Below are 20,078 nucleotides of genomic sequence, written 5' to 3'. Positions count from 1 at the left end.
AGTTGAATGCACCATTAGCAAGTGTGCTGGTGATACCAAATTGGGAGGTGCTGGTAACTCTCTTGAGGGACAGGAGGCCTTGCAGAGGGATCTAGGTAGACTGAAGAATTAGACGATCATCGATGGCATGAAATTCATGTTATTTATTTTACTCATAACACTGCCTACATGCAATGAGATCCTGGCAATACACATTTACTTTGAATTGTAAAGAGTGCCTAATGATGGAACTCATACACTGGATTAAATTTTTAATTCCTAATAATTTTGCTTAGTCCTATTTAAAGGACACAGTCCTCGTATACACTGTGACAGTTGACATAAAGCAAATACCAGGGCTGCAACCACAATGGTGTAAGAGGGAAAGTTGGTGGTAAGGTAATCTTTATAGGCAAACATCTTCAGAACCCATTCCACTTCTTTGAATTAGCTTATGACTTGCATCTTTCAAGGCATGCTGTAAAATCTCTTTATCCCAAATAATCAGGGCAGGGTGGAGGAGGCATGAGAAAAGTACTGTTAAAGCTTATCTTAGTAGTAGGAAGAGTAATAATATTTTTTCTTTATTTTGCCAAAGAAGTCATGTAGGAAACAAGTTCTCTCTGGCTGGTGTGCAGTAAGAACAAGTCATTACTTCTAAGCAAAGGCACAAGAGCAAATCAAAGCAGTTGTGCTAGTCACAGACAAAAAAATTCACTAAAAGCCAGATTTAACTTTTGAAAGGGATGGAGAGATAAATCAAGCATTTAATTATCAAGGGATAATGTAACTCAGTGTCTAAAGCTAATAAGAATACACATAACAGAATGTAGTTTTAAGGGAAATCAAGAGAAGGCAGCAGTTTATTGCAAAAATTGCTCACTAAATTTCAGACATTTATTAACAACAATTAGTATCGCATCTTACTTGTTGAAGGAAAGTAGGAAGCTGTTGTCTCATTTGCTCCTGAAGGTGAGAATTTCCAGCAAATAAAGGATTATTCAACATCATCTATGGGCCAAAAATATTTGATATCATGGATCAAGCAGTAGATGAAAAAGTAAATACTAGAATGGATTTTAAGACAACTATTTACCATTTATGAATCAGATAACAAGAGTCCATGATAATTACTCTGAGGTTATCTCCCACTTCTCCTTTGACCAAAACTTGTTCTGAAACAGTGAACCACCACCCCGAGAATTGACTGAAATAACTGGTGATGTGGAATTGGTTTTTTGCTGTTCGTTTTTTTTCTTTGGTTTTTTTGTGTTCTTTTTTATTTTATTTTTGGGTGTGGTTCTTGTTGTGGGGTTTTTTTGGGAGTGGGGAGGTGGTGACATTAAACTTCTGAAGTGAATCCTTGCCAGTTCCTCACCAAAGCAACCTACCTTATATAACAAGAAAAGCCTTTTCTAGTCAACCTCCACTACTGATTTGATGGTTTCCTGTAAATATTGTTTGCAAAAAGCCTGGGATATTTCCAATTAACTGTTTATTATACAAAATAATATTATCTCCATTCAAGATTTGACTTTGGATATTATTGCTGTAAGTAAAATTGAAAAGCACTTCTACAATACCATTCATAAAACAACAGTATCAGCACTTTTATTGCAAGCAAGGATCACAGGTGAGAAATCAAAACCAGAATAACAGCTAAATATGGCACCAAATCCTTCCCCTCCACTTCTGTCCTCCCCAATTAAGGTGGGTATTTATTTACTTGTTGCTGCCTGTTCTGAGCGTCCCCTCCCCCTCCCAAAGACACTTGCTCCTGCCCATGTGCTCCGAGCTCCTTTGTTCTAAGCGCGGGCAAAACCAAATGTAACTCAGACTCTTTAGCAGTGTCTGATTGGCCGCTCACCCCGGGTCCGCCCCCAGTCCTCCCCTTTCCCCTTCTCCTAATAAAAGAGATCATCGAGGGAGGCCCCGCCCTCTCTTGGCTCAGCTATCTTCCTGTGAACACCTCTTGTTGTCTGTCTCATTTGAAAGCTTCTAACTGCAGGAAATTGAGCGAGCAGGGAGCTATATTTCTCCCTCTTTGCTTCTGCTGGTGGTGTTTGCTTTGCAGCTGATACAGGTACCGATTTTAGATCTACTAAAATGTGCTAGATCGCCTGTGCTACCTCTCTAGGCTGCTCGAGGCTTTCTAAGGCATTAAACTACTAGCCTAGCCAGTATAAAGCTGAAAAGATACCTTCCACATTTGGCGCCCAGCGTGCTATCTCTGAACTCCGGTTCTGAGAGACTTTCAGGGTGTCCCGGCAGCTGTGTCTGCTGGAGTTAGCTCTGCACGTCCTGCTGTGCCAGCTCTGTGTAGCGAGGTGTTACTTTTTGTGTAACATCGAGCCCAGAGCCTCAGCCTGTACCCTCCCCCACACCATGTGGCGAGGGAATGGCTGGTAAGCAGAAGACCCTTCTCACATGTTTTTTTTCTCCGGACCTGCTTTCCTGTGGTAAATCCAGAATTCTGGGGAGTATTTCCCTGCTGGTTTAGGGGCTCCTGTCTTAAGCTGGTGCCGGTGCAAACTTTCTCTTTTTTTCCTCCTTTTTGGCGAGTTGGGGTTGAGGTTTGTGGTGCTGCATTCGTAATGGGATCTGATGTTTCTGCACACCATAGAGAAATATACCACCAAGTTCAAAGCTACCTTTCTTTAACTGGGCATAAATACCCTAAAAATCTAGTTCAATCTTTTGTACAATGGCTTTTTCAGTACTTTCCTAATCTGACCTCCGAAGACATAAGATCTGCTGAATTTTGGGATAAGGTGGGGAGAAAACTCTCCTCTCTTAGGTGTGCAAGAGACAAAACAGTTTCAAAATTCTTTCCTCTCCTGTTACTAAGTTACACTTTGCCGGAGAAAAAAGCAGTACATGAAAAGCCTCTGCAAAAACCCCCTGTTAATTCCCTTATACCCTCTTCCAACCCCTGTTTCCCGGACCCCTCTTCCCCTATGCTGGAAAACACAGCTAGAGCAGACTGCTTTTTAGCACAGGAGAGCTATCGTCCTCCTGGCTCACCCGTGTTTCCTCAGCACCCTGCCTTGGATGGGAATCCAGAGCCCGTCCCAGGACCTTTCCAACCCCTCTTCTCCACTCCTTTGTCCCCAGTTTCTAGCCCTCATGTTTCAAGCGCGCGTAAAAACCCCTTCTCCCCTGATCTCTTTGTTCCCAGGGACAGCCATTGCCATGTGCACGCAGCCCGGGAAAAAACCCCTCCCCCCAACCCCTTTTCTCTGAGTTTGTTTGTCTCCAGTAATGGCGGATGCAATGTTTCTTCATCCCCAAACTACACCTCCCACAATCCCTTTCTCCCCCACCCCACAAATCCCTTCTTGTCCCCATCCCCTCCCACTCCCGCATCACAACCTAACCCCGCCCCTAACCTCACCCCCACAGCGTCGTGTTTCACCCCTCCCTCTGTGCCCGCCCATGACTCAAGTACTACCCCTGCCTCCCACAACCCTGCCCCCAACCCCTCCCCTCCTCCAGCCGTGTCCCCGCCTCCACTCCCCGCCCCTGCGCCTTCACTCCCCGCCCCTGCCCCTTCACTCCCCGCCCCTGCTTCCCATCGTCCCACACCAAGTTCCCACAGTCCTGTGACTACCTCTCTAAATCCGGGAACCCATGGCTACCAGGAAGTAACTCCAAATGCTTCTACTACACTCTCTTGTACTAGCAATGGAGCAAACCCTGACTGGAAACCCTTTCCTTATTCTAATATTAAGGATTTGTACAAGGCAATTAAGGAGTTTGGAATGCAGAGTAATTATTTTAAGAGCCTTTTAAGTGCTACTTTTGCAACTCACTTACTTGTACCTCATGATTTACTTACATTGATGCAAACTCTTCTCACACCTGGTGATTTTATGATGTGGAAAAAGCAATGGAAAATAATTTTATCTGATTTATTAAAAATTTTGTGGCAAACTCCAGATAATTACCTGGATTTTGAGAATAATTATATCACATTAGACCTTTTATCTGGTGACAATAATATGGCAAATCCTCAAAAACAAGCAATGCTTATCCCTCGTCCAGTTCTTACTGAAATCACACATGCTGCTGAAAAGGCCTTAACATTATTACCATCTCAAACTCCTAATTCTCATTATACCACCATCAAGCAATTGCCAAATGAAAATATTATTCACTTTTATAACCGTTTGTACGAAGCTGTCTCTTCCCAGGTCCCTAATCCTGACCTCCAACAAGCGCTCCTACTCGAACTTCTCCAAGTTAATACGAATGATGCTTGCAAACAAGTCATCCTCACTCTCCCGCTGTATCCTCCTCCTACTGTTGAATCCATCCTCGAAGTCTGTACAAAGAAGGTGCAGCTGAATACAGCTGTTCCCTTTTTGAAAAAAGTGGGGATGGTTGAGGAGGTTGTAGAGAATGTTACAGGTACAGGAGAAACTCAATCGCGTGGTAACTTTATATGCTATCATTGTCAGAAAAAGGGACATGTAACTCGCAATTGCAGAGCGATTATAACTGCTGATAAAAACTCTCCAAAGACTGTTTCCCCAGGTCAACAGCAGGGAAACTAGCGACTCAACGCGTCCTAACAGCTCCGCGTTCAGACATAAATAGGGGCTGCAGACAAACCAACTTGGACTTCTGGACTCAGGTTTAAGGTAACCTGTGATAAAGCACACCATTTCAACAACAACAAACAGACTGTAATACCCATCTCATTCCAGAATGTGGACCACATGCCAGACTCTACATACCTTTTTGTTATTGGGGACACTTGGGAAACACCTGCTGGGATAGAGGTTACACCCACACTCATGAAAGTGGATCAGAACAGGTGTTCTAACCTAATTGCACAATGTATATATCCACCGTACTTCATGCCAAAGGGTGAGGTCATTGCACAGGCCATTCCACTGCCCAAATACCTGCCCACAGATGGTCATATCCCAGCCATCTGTTGAACTGAGGTTTTGGGAAATGACAAGCCTGTAATAGAATGTAAGCTCCGTCACAAATCACATAAAATCAGTATCATGGGAATGATAGACACAGGTGCTGATGTGTCTGTCATTCCATTTGATAAGTGGCCTACGCAATGGGAATTGCAATCTCAGGGCATCATACATGGGATTGGAGGTACCCAAATTGCGAAGCAATACAAAAACACCATTCAAATTGAAGGTCCTGAAGGACAAATAGCGACACTTCGTCCATATGTCCTAGACACCAAATTCACCCTGTGGGGAAGGGATGCCATGTCTTAGTGGGGAACAAAAATTGATATCACCCCTAGACATCAAAATTTTCCCTTGCGGCCGCTGGAGCAGAGTGCCATCCACAGAAATTAACTTGGAAAACAGATGACCCAGTGTGGGTTAACCAGTGGTCGCTAAAAAAAGAAAACTTAGAGGCACTCAAAACATTAGTAGCTGAACAATTGGCTAAAGGAAATATAGTTCCAACTAACAGCCCATGGAACACACCTGTGTTTGTAATACAAAAACCGGGAAAGAACAAATATAGGCTACTCCAAGATCTTAGAGAAGTTAATAAGGTTATTGAAGACATGGGACCCCTTCAACCAGGTATGCCATCACCTTCAATGCTCCCACAACATTGGCATTTAGCTGTTCTTGACATTAAAGATTGCTTCTTTCATATTCCACTCCACCCTGCAGATGCCCCTTGATTTGCATTTTCTGTACCCTCTCTTAATCGTGAAACTCCCATGGAACGTTATCATTGGCTTGTACTTCCCCAAGGTATGAAAAATTCCCCAACTCTCTGCCAAGAGTATATTGCTAAAATTCTATCTCCCATCTGTGCCAAAGCAGAGAAAGCCATCATCCTGCATTACATGGATGATGTACTGGTGTGTGCTCCCAATAATCAGTATCTCGAGCAGACACTTAACATGGTGATTGAGGCCCTAGAGGCCAAGGGCTTTGAATTACAACCTGAAAAAATGCAGAGAACAAGCCCTTGGAAATACCTCGGACTCAAAATCACAGAAACCTCTATCACCCCAACACCTGTCACCATTAATAATAACCCAAAAACATTAGAGGAAGTGCAACAGATCTGTGGGACACTGAAGTATTTAAGGTCCTGGTTAGGACTCACCACAGAGGATGTAGCTCCTATTGCAAACCTGGTAAAAGGGGAAGGCGGTCCAGCATCCCCTAAATCCCTGACAGAAGAGGCAATGCAGTCTCTCAAAAAGATACAAGAGCTCATTTCCACCAGACAAGCACACAGGTATCAGCCCTCCCTACCCTTTAAGCTTGTCATTCTAGGGAAGGTACCACGCTTTCACAGCCTCATATTTCAGTGGGACAAAGAGCAGAAGGAACCCCTCATCATAATTGAATGGGTATTCCTTCCACTCCAACCTCCTAAAACCATCACACAGCCACAAGAACTAATGGCAAAAATTATCATGAAGGGTAGAGCAAGGCTCCGCACCCTGGCAGGGTGTGACTTTGCATGCATCTACTTACCTGTAACAACTGACACATTAGATCACCTACTCCAAAATAATATAAATTTACAATTTGCATTGGATAGTTACTCAGGCCAAATCTCCAATCATTACCCAAAACATGACATGTTTAATCTACCATTCTCTTTCATCCCTCGAGAGATTCAAAGTAGAAAACCCCTCGATGCGATTACCGTTTTTACCGATGCTTCAGGAAAAAGTAAAACGTCTGTGGTCACATGGAAAAATCCAAAGACGCAAAAGTGGGAATCTGACATCAAGGTAATCCAGGGATCACCACAAGTAGCTGAATGAGCAGCCATTGTTAGAGCATTTGAGAGGTTCAAAGAACCCTTTAATTTGGTCACAGATTCAGCATATGTAGCTGGAGTAACTGTTAGAGCTGAGCATGCTCTCCTAAAAGAAATCTCAAACAAAAAAACTTATGATTTGATCTCAAAATTAATTTATCTGGTTTCCCACAGAGAGCATCCCTATTTTGTCATGCATGTGAGGTCACATACAAACCTGCCAGGATTTATTGCGGAAGGTAATCGTAGATCTGATGCTCTGGCTATGCCAGCAGACATAGCTCTATCAGCCGACTTACCAAAGCTCCCCCAAGTTTTTGAACAAGCAAAATTGAGCCATGCCATGTACCATCAAAATATTCCTGCTCTTATCCGCATGTTCCATCTGTCGCGGACGCAGGCAAAAGCAATAGTGGCAACATGTCCACACTGCCAGAAGCTACAGCTTCCATCACTGGGCATGGGGATCAATCCCAGAGGCATTAATAGCGGTGAAGTGTGGCAGATGGACGTCACACATTTCCCTGAATTTGGGAGATTAAAATACGTTCATGTTTCTATTGATACCTTCTCTGGTGCTATGTATGCCTCCGCACATGCAGGGGAAAAGGCTAAGGATGTTGAAAAACATCTTGTCCAAGCTTTTGCTGTGCTCGGTATACCTGAGGAGATAAAAACTGATAATGGACCTGCCTACACCTCTCAGGAGTTTAAAAACTTCCGTCAGCAGTGGGGATTTCGACATGTTACAGGCATTCCTCACTCCCCAACTGGACGAGGCATTGTTGAACGTGCCCATCAAACCCTCAAGCGAATGCTGCTACAACAGTCAGGGACCACCAAACTCAACTCACCTGTCCTCAGACTCAGCAAAGCACTGTTTACCAGAAACTTCCTGAACGGAATCTTTGAAGATCCGAACCCTCCCATCTATTGTCATTTCCAGAACACCGGGAGACAGAAACTGAAGGAAAATCCAGAAGTCCTGATCCGGGACCCAGAGACTCAAAAAATCCAAGGACCATACAAACTTCTAACTTGGGGACGTGGGTATGCCAGTGTATCTACCCCTCAAGGACTGAGGTGGATCCCAGGGAAATGGGTAAAACCTTATGTCACTTCCTCAAAAGTTAAGGAGGTTAAAACTGCCTCCTGGAAGAGACGCCGTAAAAAGGATCCTGATTTTGCACCCTCATGTAAACCCCCTACTGCAGATTTTGATGTTAATCCCTTAAGTTGCACTGTTTTGCACTCAGGTTTTGCACTGTATTTTGTAAATCTTCGTCCTGATACTCCATACCATAGGTGTCCTGACTAAACCCCTGAGTTTTGACTGGGGAACTAGTTTAAAGGCATCCTAGGTACTGTCGAGTTGTAGGGACAATAGATTCCAATTATGTTTTGCACTGTTGTTTTGTTACTGTTCTATGCACTTTTAAGTTACTAAGAGTTACAACCCAGCTTTAAAGAAAAAAAAATAGGGAATTGTTGCTACCTGTTCTGAGCTTCCCCTCCCTCTCCCAAAGACACTTGCTCCTGCCCATGTGCTCCGAGCTCCTTTGTTCTAAGCGCGGGCAAAACCAAATGTAACTCAAACTCTTTAGCAGTGTCTGATTGGCCGGTCACCCTGGGTCCGCCCCCAGTCCTCCCCTTTCCCCTTCTCCTAATAAAAGAGATGGTCGAGGGAGGCCCCGCCCTCTCTTGGCTCAGCTGTCTTCCTGTGAACATCTCTTGTTGTCTGTATCATTTGAAAGCTTCTAACTGCAGGAAATTGAGCGAGCAGGGAGCTATATTTCTCCCTCTGCTTCTGCTGATGGTATTTGCTTTGCAGCTGATACAGGTACCGATTTTAGAGCTACTAAAGTGCTAGATCGCCTGTGCTACCTCTCTAGGCTGCTCAAGGCTTTCTAAGGCATTAAACTACTAGCCTAGCCGGTATAAAGCTGAAAGATACCTTCCACATTTACTAGCAGATCTATTTGATTTATAATCAAAGTATTTGTTTTGTTTAACTGGTTCTTATGCTAGGCCACAAAATTATAGAGCTTTATGAAACATACACAAACACAAATTGTTACAAGAAAATGCCTATGATGTCCAACTACAAATTGAAGAAACTTAGTGCAACAGACTGCTAAAGGTAACTAGGTAATAATTTCAATAAGTCAGACATTAACATAATTTAAAAACTGGACCCTTTGCAACAAACAGGTTATTGTTGAGAAGTTGGCACAGTTATTCTGCATTGAAAATATAACTGTATCATAAATTCAACTCCTTTTGTCACTTCAGTGCACACAACTCATTGCTACACCAAAAGCATTTACCTGTACTGCAAGATCAGGATTCTGGCTCAATGACTGCATCATGCTTCTCATATAGGGTGCAGACAACATATTTTGCATAAGTTGTGGATTTTCTGTTATCTGTTGGAACAAGCTCTGCATTCCTGGAGTGTTGAACATACCAACTTAAAAAAAAAAAAAGTAAAAGGTCACTTTAGTAAAAATCTTGACTATAATCAAATTAATTAGACTGCGTAGAACTGGGATACAACTGTGTGGTTTTGTTGGTTTGTTTTTTATTAAATGAGCTTTAGCTCCTTAAATACATCTCAACATGGTTCTGCTTACACAGATGCATCTGCCCTAAAAACAAATTAAGCCTGAGGTCATATACAACAAGCAGTCAGGCTAAGCATCGACATTATTAACTGTCTTCCTGTTTGTCTCCAAACAGAAAAATTATCATTCATGTACAGATTCACTACTTTTGTTATTTTAGGGCAGTACACAAGTATTGTTAGCACTCTTGGTTTATTTTTCATGTTTTTCCACAGAGGACTTCGATACTAGTCAATTGTTCTATGGAAATAAACAACAATACAAACTTTTAATTAAAACATCTCTTTCTAATAACAGAATCATTTCACCAAACTCCTGAATATTTGCAAATATATACAACTGCGTTAACAGACACACCTCCTAGTCCAGGTCCCAAATTTGGTATAGTTGAGCTCTGTCCCGTACTAGCAGAGGTGCTATTTCCAACATTATTACTGCCACTGCTCTCACCACTGATGCTGGTACTTGTGGAATTCTGAGAGCTGGACTGAGGAGCCCAGGGATTTGGTAAAGGATCTCTATTTTCTGTATGAGATGGCTGACTGTCCCCTCCTGATGATTCATTGCTTACTAAGGAAGCAAATGGGTTACCTCCAAACTACAGAAGGAGAAACAAACACATATCATCTATTAGTCAACTATTTTTAAGTCTGCTAGAATCATCAAGTTACCTTTCCAAAATTACACATAAAGATAAATGTTGATGGCTCTTAATCAATTATAATCACCATCCTAAAATAAGCCATTGTAAATATTCTGAAAAGATACCAACGTTGAAAGAGATATTACCTCCAACAAGGAAAAAAAAAGTTAATCATACCTCATTTTAAATTCAGCATTTGTTACTACACTAGTACTTTGATCAAACTAAGATTATATCTTGCATAGTGGTTTCCAACTTGGAAAAATTTCAAAGCCTTTTTTCTTCCCACCTTAGGTTCCAAGTTACTGAACACACTCTTAATTTTTCCTGGACCTCAGTAATTTTATAAATTCAAGAATTAAACATAAATTTAGAATATATATAACAAACATTTATTAACATTAAAATAGTTTAGCAAACTCGCATAATAGTCTTTATCCCTTCAAGTTTAAAAGAGCATAGGAACAAACCACACATTGACTTCAAGCTTCAAGAAATTGTTTTGTCAAGTACACATTTGAAAAGTTACATTATTTCTTTCATTTTTGAAAAAAAAACCCTCAAAAAAACCACAAAACCACACAAAACCAAACAAAAAACCCCCCAACAAACAACTAAAACCCACTTACTTTCAGTGGCCCCTATAATCATTTCTCACCTGTTCCTGAGCTGCACTCAATATTGGCTCCTGAATATCTGTGTACATACGTCGCAAGGCATTGTAGCCACCTGGTATACTTTCAAGGTTGCTCAAGGCTCGATCTTGGTTTCGTATCATTTCCTGCATCATTGCAGGGTTTCTAGCAAGTTCTAGTGTCTAATGAAATAGAACATGTAATTTGCATTAATTAAAAAATCCATTCTTAAGTGAAAACAACAGCATTTAACAGTAGCTCAGTTATTAATGTCTAACTCCATTTGAAATTAGGATTAGAGCCAAAACAAGACATCATCTTAGTGGGAGGGGAGTCTATAGAATTTTGTATTTAGACAACTTTATGCCACAACTGTCAGTATGCTAGCTGAATCAGAAAGCATTGACTAAACAGAAGAAAAAATCCTTGAATGTACCATCCTGTTCTTTCTTGTCTCTTTTCAACACATTTCTTCCATTTCTAACATCAATACAGCATGCATCTTATAACGTTGTCTTGGGGTGACTTTATGATGTGTATCCCCTACTGCTGCTCTATGCCCAGAAATTAACTTTGTGCCTTTCTGTGCCTTTAAACTGAGCCTGAGAGGGGGGAGAGGAAAAAAAACCAAGCAAACTTTTCAAAACAGTTGTTCAAGGACACAGATACACACTCCTCTGCTTCTAACAGCAGCAAGAGCAGAGGAAGCACCCTTCTTGCTTTTCAGCCACTTTTCAGCTCCTTTTCACTGGAGGGAGACGAAGAGTTGAACTTTGTTTTCCTGGGACTTCGGGTTTTTTTCCCTTCTTCTCTTCTGGACTGTTTCAACATCAGAACACATCGGGAGAATTTTCCAGCGAGGCCCTGGAGGTGGGCCCACGACCCAGCTCCGAGGAGGAGGAGAGAGACCACATCTACAAGAAGGACTCTGAAATTTTCCCAGGTTTCTCTCCACAGCGAGAGGTTTTATTATTTAGCATTATTATCCTTTTCTTGTGTGTTTGTTAAATAAATAGTTTTTATCTCTTTCACTTTCCTCCGAGGAAAATTTCTTTTTTCCCGAACCTGGTTGTGACCTGCCTTCTATCAGAGGATATTTTCCTCCAAATTTGTCCAAACCGGCACAAACTTGAAAAATAAATATCTAAATTTTCCAAAGCCTCCACTTGTTTCTTGATGCCTTGTCACATAACCTTACATAACATAATTTAGAAGTAATCAAAAGTACTCACAGTTACATAAACTGGAAATAAGCAGTATTTTGGAGAATTATTAATTTATAGTAAACTCACTGTTGACTAGACAACAGGAGATTTCAAATGGCATTCAACTCTAAACTCAATATATGATTATACAGTCTTCAGCATTTTTCAAAACTATGCTTTTTAAAAATTATCTTATTTCAGACATCAGCAGCTAGAAATAAAGCATCCATTTCCTATAGTGACCTTTTACAGATTGTCTAACAAGCCTAAATTCCTCAGTAATATTTCAGCACTCATATAAGCATGTCCAATTCTTGCTCTTTTGTTCCCAGTTACAATATAATCAAAGGTCATGAAAGTTCTTTCTACATACCTGTCTCATTATATCTGGATTATTCAGCATGTGACTGATTTCTGGATTTCTCTGTACCAGTTGCTGCATTTGAGGGTTAGCCATAATTAACTGTCTCATCAGGTCAGGATTTGAAAGCATGCTCTGAACAAATGGATTTTCCATTATCCGAACCATCATTTCTGGGTTGGACATAAGTTGTCGTTGCATCTGACTTTGCAACTCTGAGAAGTTTGATGCATTTAAGCCCAGGCTACTCAGGCCTGTCAAACCTCCAAGGCCACCTTTAAGGTGAAAGGAAAAAAAATTAAACTTTCAGCTTCTAAACTTATCCAGGTTCTTTTTAAGTACAAAGTACATAAACATAACTCATGCTTCAAAATAATGAAACTTGATGGAAATTCTATCTTTGCAAGGCTGTTAAGGAGTCATCCACTAAGAGTTTGCTTCTTTACATAACGAGACATATAGAAATCCAAACTGCATCCAAAATATAACTTGTTACAATTCTAACAGCTTTTCTTCTACTTTACTGTAGCTGAAGTACAAGGGATGTCTGAATTTTGAGGTCTCCAGCTAATTCCCAACACTTTCCAATACATTTGTAATAATCATTTATAGACAGACCATCACCATGAGGAATCTCTTAACATGATGCATACTCTATTCTAAACAAAAAGTAGAACTCTTTGCTGATGCAACAAGAACTAATAATGCTTTAAATTCTCCTTTGCAGAGTTCAGCAAACAAAAGTTTCACATTTTTAGAAGGTACTAGTCAATCTGGAGAACTGTTTACAACTAAAAAAAGCAATTGCCTAACAGTTTTCTGTTGTTTCATTGTTTTGTTTTTTAAAAAGAAAGCAAACAAAGAGCATGAATAACAAAATGCAGCAACTATGAAAAGAGATAATGTTTTCAAAACAATAGCCTTCTGTCTCTATTCCTAAAAGAGAAGATTGATAATGCAATCAGACTCAGAATCTGAGAAATACTGGTTTGTAGGGTAGGAGTAACTTTGTTACTTCTGTTCCAAGTCATGATGCTATGGTTCCAACTTCAATACTCTCTTCAGGCCAATTCAAATGCACTGTTAGGGAGAAGGAGGAGACTGGAAGGAGTTTAATTACCTATAGTGCCAGAATATGAGATTAGTGGCACCTTATTACTGAAGATGAAACAGCACAAGCCCCAAGTTCTGTACATAAAAATTAAGGAAACAACTTACCTCTGATAACTTACTGATCAAAAACTTATTCCAACCAACACCACAGATTTTTGCAATCAGTAATTTTATAATTTTTTTAAGTCCCATTTACATTAGAATAAAGCTCCAGAAATACTTAACTGAAACCAAGATAAGCCACCATGTTATCTAACAAATATTCTTACCCAAGGCAAAAGAATTGATATTTGTTGAAGTTGGTGCTGAGGTATTACTGCTCGATATTGATGTGGTAGTAATACTGCCAGTGGTGTGTGTTTGTTGACCTGGATGGTCTTGTGATCTATAAAAAGCAAGTTTAAAAAATTACAAGTTGAACAAGGTGCGGTAGGTTGACCCCAGCCAGTTAAATCCCCACCCAGTTACAACATTTTCCCCTCACCCCAGGCATGATGGGGGAGAGAATCAGAAGGGCAAAAGTGAGAAAAACTCATGGGTTGAGATAAAAACAGTTTAATAAGCAAAGAAAAAAACCACCCCCAACAAAACCAGAAAAGTGATGCAAAGACAATAACTTACCACCTCCCACCAGCAGACCACTGTCAAGCCAGTCTCCAAGCAACAGCTACTTCAGAAAAGTTTCCCCTTGGTTTTATTGCTTAGCATGGCATTATATGGCATGCAATATCTATGGTCAGCTCGGTTCAACTGTCCCAGATGTGTCCCCTTCCCAACACTAGCCTACTTACTGGCCTTGATGCTGTACAAGCACTGTTCAGCAATAGTTAAAACATCAGTGTTATCAACACTTATAGGTCAAGAATCCAAAACACCTCACTATATAGGCTGCTATGATGAAAGTAAAACTCCATTTGAACCAGATCCAGTACATAAGGTCTGGCATTTAATATAATAATGACATTTAATACAAGAACAGTATCATACTTGAAAATCCTAATTTACATTTTTTATTATTTCTAACCCCCCCCCCCCCCAAACTCTAGATGCCTTCCTGGCCAAACTCAGAAAGTATACAGAGGTGGAAGCAAGGATGGGCAACCTGGGAAGAATACAAAGATATTGTCTGAGTCTCTCTTTCTTTGATACAGTTGTGAAAGATAAAGCCCAAATGGAATTGAATTTGGCAAGGGATTTCAAAGATAACAAGAAGGGCTTCTATAAGTACATAGGTGACAAAAAGAAGACTAGGGAAAACATGCAACTGCTACTTAATGAGACAGGGGACCTGGTTACACAGGACACCAGGAACCAGAAAAGGCCGAGGTACTGTCTGCTGCCTTTGCCTCAGTCTTTATTAGCAAGACTGGCTTTCTAGAATACCAGACCCCTGAGACCAGGGCAAAAGGCTGGAGCAAGGAAGATGTACCCTTGGTTGAAGAGGATCAGATCAGGGAATACTTAAGCAAACTGGACATACATAAGTCCATGGGCCCTGATGGAATTCACCCATGAGTGCTGAGGGAGCTGGCAGATGTCATTGCAAGGCCACTCTTGATATTTGATTGATCATAGTGACTGGGAGAAGTGTCCGAAGACTGGACAAAAGCAAATATCACTCCTATCTTCAAGAAGGGCAAGGAGGAGGACCCAGAAAACTACTGGCCAGCCAGCCTCACCTTGATGCCCAGGAGGGTGATGGAGCAGTTAATCTTGGAAACCAATTCCAGACAGATGAAGGACAAGAAAACCATCAGGAATAGTTAGCATGGATTCACCAAAGGGAAGTCATGCTTGACCAACTTGATAAACTTCTATGATGAAATGACTGGCTTGGTAGATGAGGAGAGAACAGTGGATAATTTCTACGTGGACTTCATGAAGACTTTCAACAGTGTCTCCCATAGCATCCTCATAGAGAAGATGAAGAAATAGGGGCAGGATTAGGAGAATGGAAAACTGGCTGAGTGACCAGATCCAGAGGGTGGTGATCAGTGGATCAAAATCTAGTTGGAGGACAGTGACTAGCAGTGGACCACAGGCATCATTACTGGGCTTGGTCCTGTTTAACATCATTAATGATCTGGGTGATGGGGCAGAGTGAACCCTCAGGAAGCTTGTGGGCGACTCAGAATTGGGAGAAGTAGCTGATATACCAGAGGGTCATGCTGCCATCCAGAGGAAACTCAGTAGGCTGCAGAAATGGGCTGACAGGAACTTCATGATGTTCAACAAGGGGAAGTGGTGTAAAGTCCTGCACCTGGGAAGGAACAACTCCCAGGCACCAGTATAGGATGGGGACCACCCAGCTGTAAAGCAGCTTGGCAGAAAAGGCACTGGGTCTTGGTGGACACCAGGTTGAACATGAGCCAGCAATGTGCCTTTGCTGCAAAGAAGGCAAATGGTATCCTGGACTGCATTAGGAGAAATGTTGTCAGCAGGTCAAGGGAGGTGATCCTTCCCCTCTGCTCAGCACTGGTGAGGCCACACTTGGAGTCCTGTGACTAGTTCTTTAACACAGCGTTTGGTGCTCGAGGCACGAGCTCTGGCGTGCCCCAGGTCAGAGACAGTCCAGCTGCGTTACTTCTGCCCTTCACAGAAGCGACTTCGGGATCAGGAAAAGAGCTACTTGCTGGGCTAGCTAGCTGGCTGGCTTCTCGGCAGAGGAAACACGGCAGGAGCCGACGGGATCGGCTCACGTTAGCTCGGAGACAAAGGAAGAGAGAGGCTGTTCAGGTCTGGCTTCTAACAGGTTTAATGCGATGGGATGATGATGACGTCGGATTGATGGGATGGGATGGCTCCTCGGAGCCTTGTCCTCAGTTTTATAGGGAATTTGAAAACTCCGGTGAAAGGGGAAAACAACCAATGAGTTACAAGCCAGGGGGAGGATACAATGTAACAAGAACCACTGGGGTAAACCGAGAGGCGGGAGTTATAATAGAACCAATGAACGACCGAGTAACTGAGAATTTTCCCGAACCGGGGGAGGCGGCTTGTACCCGGGCTCTGCCCAGGGGGTGCAGCTTAGGCTTCTGAGCCGCCCCCTGAGTCTGACTCTTTGGGGAACTCGATCCAGGGGAGGGGCTGGGATTGATTGGCACGCTGCCCCAGCCCTGCAGTGGGCTGGGTCACCCCAACAGTTCTTGGCTACCCAGTACAAGCAAGACATGGACATACTGAAGGGAGTCCAATGAGGAGCCACAAAGATGATAAAAGGACTGGAACATCTCTCCTATGAGGAAAGGCTAAGAGAGCTGGGAATGTTCAGCCTGGAAAAGAGAAGGCTCAGGGGAGATCTCATCAATGTATATAAGTACCTGAAGGGAAGATGCAAAGATGGAGCCATGCTCTTTTCAGTGGTTCCCAGTGACAGGACTGGAAGCAATGGGTACAAACTAAAACACAGGAGGTTCTGTCTGAACAACAGGAAAGACTTTTTTCTACTGAGGGTGACCAAGCACTGGAACAGGTTGCCTAGGGAGCTCGTGGAGTCTCCCTCCTTGGACATGTTCAAAAGCCATCTGGACATGTTCCAGGGCAACTGGCTCTATGTGGCCCTTCTTGAGCAGAGGTGTTGGACCAGATGATCCCAAGAGTCCCTTTCAACCTCTATCATACTGTGATTCTCAGATATCTATAATCTCATCACTTCTTCAGAACAGTAATTTTTAAGACTAAGAAAATGGATGGGCATCACTCCGTTACCATCTTTTTTTACTATCCTTAAAGGAGAGAAGGCTACCAAAATCTATAATACAGGATCTATTCCATACCATACTGTTAGTAGGTCACCCCACTGAACATCAAATTAACTTAAAGTTTTATTTCATCACAAGACTAGTATCAGAAATTTAATATTCTTTAAGACTGTAAGAGCATGGTAACAATGTAGTTACACAAAGTTAATGCCATCATAAACTACCACAAGCACTAAAGGCTGCTTGCCCAATTCATATGCTCACCACACCTGCCTATTGCAGAAGTATAAGCATGGGTGCTACCACGCAGTGAAACAGATCAAAGACTATTTGGATTTTATTGACTGTTATTCTGCACCAACTGCAACTAAGACACCAATTCAAGTGATTTAATAGTAATGGCTCAGTTTAGAAGATAATATTAACTTTCAAAAAGTGTATGTATGATATCTGGGGACACAACCTTACACATTTTGGGGTTGCTTCTCATGTTTAATAGCAGGAGTATTTGTACTGCTTTTGAATACATTTTAGTCAAACCTAGGTTTGCCCAACAGAAAGCTATCACACTAGGAATTAAGAATATTTATACTACTTTGAGGTAAAAATAAGATTGCTCATCAGTCAGGTTACCTGTTTTGCATTTTGATGACCAGGTGAACAGTAAGTCCATCATGAATCCCATGCTGAATCAAAGTATCTTGATCCTTTAAAATTTTTCCAGCAAATATCAAAACAAGTTGATCAGTGTGGGACTTGAAATGCTTAGAGATTTCTTCCTTGAACTAAACAGAAGTTAATATTATATAGTTACGTAATTGAATAGTGAACTATTTTTTTAATAATTTAAGGAATAACTATTTTGCTCACATTTATTATAATAATCTACTTGCTCAATATGTTTTGCTATATACAATCTAGAAATATGTTATTGAAACAATCCATTGCTGACATGCTGAGAATGCAACAAAATATTATGCTAATTCAGTCCACATTTGTGCAGGCACTGGAAGGAGCAGTATCCTTCCTTCTTGGACATATTACTGCTACCTTTCACATGTCAAACTAGCAATCCTTTCCACACAGTCAAAAATTATTTCTTGGGTGGCTCTGCTCTCTCATCCAACTCATGACAGCTACACAAAATGTGCTTCTGGCCCAGGGCACAGTGAACAGACACATAGTTCAGCTGATTGTTAAATCATACCTTCATCAAAACAACTGAACCTGGAAAAGCAATTGTATTTCTTCTTGCCTTCTTAACCAATAACAACCATGTTATACTTTGACTGACTTCTGACTGAGATTAATTATTTTTCATAAAAGTACTCTCACAGAAAAAGCAAAATATAAAAAGGAAAATATAAGAAAATCAAATAAACCTGTTCAACATGGCTAGTCAATAGACTAAATGTTTCTGAACGGATCTTAGGCAGTTGGAAAGCCCTCCAGAAGTAAACAACATTTAACATTCTTCAAGTAGTATGGTCACCTTGATTTTTAAAAGAATCCTATTCCAAACATCCTAGTGAACTCTCATAGAGGAAGCCCAAACATTAATCTTGCAATGACAATAATTAAATGACAATAATTAAATGACAATAATTATGACAATAATTAAATAATTATATAAGAGGCAGGGCTAAAAATCCCCTGCAAAATTGAAACCCCCACTGTATTAATACTCTGAAGGCAAGTCCCTAATTGAAAATGTTTGTAGCATAGTAAGAGACAAAACAGAACCGAAAATAATGAGTCTGAGATACAACATAGGTAAGAAATCTCTATGCCTGGGTAGCAGGTAGCATTTGTTCAGTTAGCAGTCTGCTCACAGATTTGGTTCCAGTTCTTAGAGAAACATCTTTCAAGTCTACTTTATACTGGTGTCCTGATTCCGGCCAGGACAGAGTTAATTTTTTTCAGTAGTTGTGAGGGGGCAGAGGCTGGAGATGTGTGGGCATAGCTGGGTTGTTATTCTATAGGACCTCAAGTCATTGCAGGGGGTAAGGGACTCTCTGGCTTCAACATGGCAGGAGGGGGAAAGCCGACTGCCCTTTGTTTATTGTTGCCCAGGTTCATGGTGAGCATTTTTGCATGTGAATCACCCTCTCTTTGGTACATTATTGTTATTAATATTGTTGCTGTTCCTGTTTCTTTTCTTACCTCATTACTGTTTCCAGTAAATTGTTCTTATCTCAACCCATGATCTCTGCCTTTCTTGCCTCCCATCAGAGGGGGGGAGGGAGCAGCTCATGGACTTTTTAGTGGGAGTACTAAATTAGGGAGTACCCTTCTTAAACCACAACAGCCTTAACTGGTGCTCAACATGAGGCAAGAAGGGTTGAGATAACAACAGATCTGCCCAGAGCAGGTTGGAAACAAATTTGATCTAAGCACTTGCTTAGGTACGGAGCCACTGGTCACAATATTGTTTGGTCTGTTCATGTGGGTGTGGTACACTGTATACGCTGTATATATTTCCATATGTGCTCCTCGCAATTATATTTTTCAGAGCAAGGAGAGGGATCAGGATTGCTCTGTTGGTGTACCATGGGATATCAGTTTATGACATGATAACATCAAGGGAAATTAGGGTCATTTAGGATGTGTCTTTAGTGCTGCTCTCCTGCCATGGCCTTGGGTGCTACCTTTGGGAGTCCATTAATAATCATACTCAGCCTGTGGGGGAAAGAGAGGAGGATGGTTTTCCCCAGCTTTTCACCCCCTTTTCCTCCTTCAGGCCTGTTACAACAGCTTTTGAGAATTTTGAATTTCCTTTGGATGTTAGGAAAGCCTCTTCTTGCTGCTAAGTCTGCCAGGTCTCCTCATTGCGGTCCACAACATGTTTAGAGTAAGGACAGAGATTTCTGGGGAAGTTATTCAGAGATCTGCCCCAAGGGTAGACAGTCATGAGTTGCATGGAATGTGGGAGTAAATGGGCCAGTTTTTGGAGGACTTTTCTGCTCCAATGGTTTGTGAGTTCACCCCTGAACAACTACAGGACCCTGATAAAGTGACAGAATATCTTGCAAGGACAATG

The 20,078-nt window shown here is 41.5% G+C and overlaps 1 protein-coding gene and 1 long non-coding RNA gene across 2 annotated transcripts in view; both read right to left on the bottom strand.

Moving 5' to 3' along the window:
- LOC116437354 overlaps positions 1-20,078 on the bottom strand; it is a 400,531-nt gene that overhangs the window by 176,574 nt on the left and 203,879 nt on the right. The gene's annotated exons all lie outside the window — the stretch shown is intronic.
- LOC116437352 (ubiquilin-1-like) overlaps positions 1-20,078 on the bottom strand; it is a 59,493-nt gene that overhangs the window by 5,104 nt on the left and 34,311 nt on the right. Inside the window, exons 2-8 of the mRNA XM_032095022.1 lie at positions 17,672-17,823; positions 13,607-13,722; positions 12,237-12,499; positions 10,682-10,840; positions 9,738-9,978; positions 9,084-9,226; positions 907-990 (exon numbers count right to left, since the gene is read on the bottom strand). Coding sequence (XP_031950913.1) covers positions 907-990; positions 9,084-9,226; positions 9,738-9,978; positions 10,682-10,840; positions 12,237-12,499; positions 13,607-13,722; positions 17,672-17,823 — 1,158 coding nt within the window. The remainder of the gene's footprint in view (positions 1-906; positions 991-9,083; positions 9,227-9,737; positions 9,979-10,681; positions 10,841-12,236; positions 12,500-13,606; positions 13,723-17,671; positions 17,824-20,078) is intronic.

Source organism: Corvus moneduloides, chromosome W, assembly GCF_009650955.1.
Source record: "Corvus moneduloides isolate bCorMon1 chromosome W, bCorMon1.pri, whole genome shotgun sequence".
NCBI lineage: Eukaryota > Metazoa > Chordata > Aves > Passeriformes > Corvidae > Corvus > Corvus moneduloides.
This window is presented reverse-complemented; position numbering and strand designations above follow the sequence as displayed.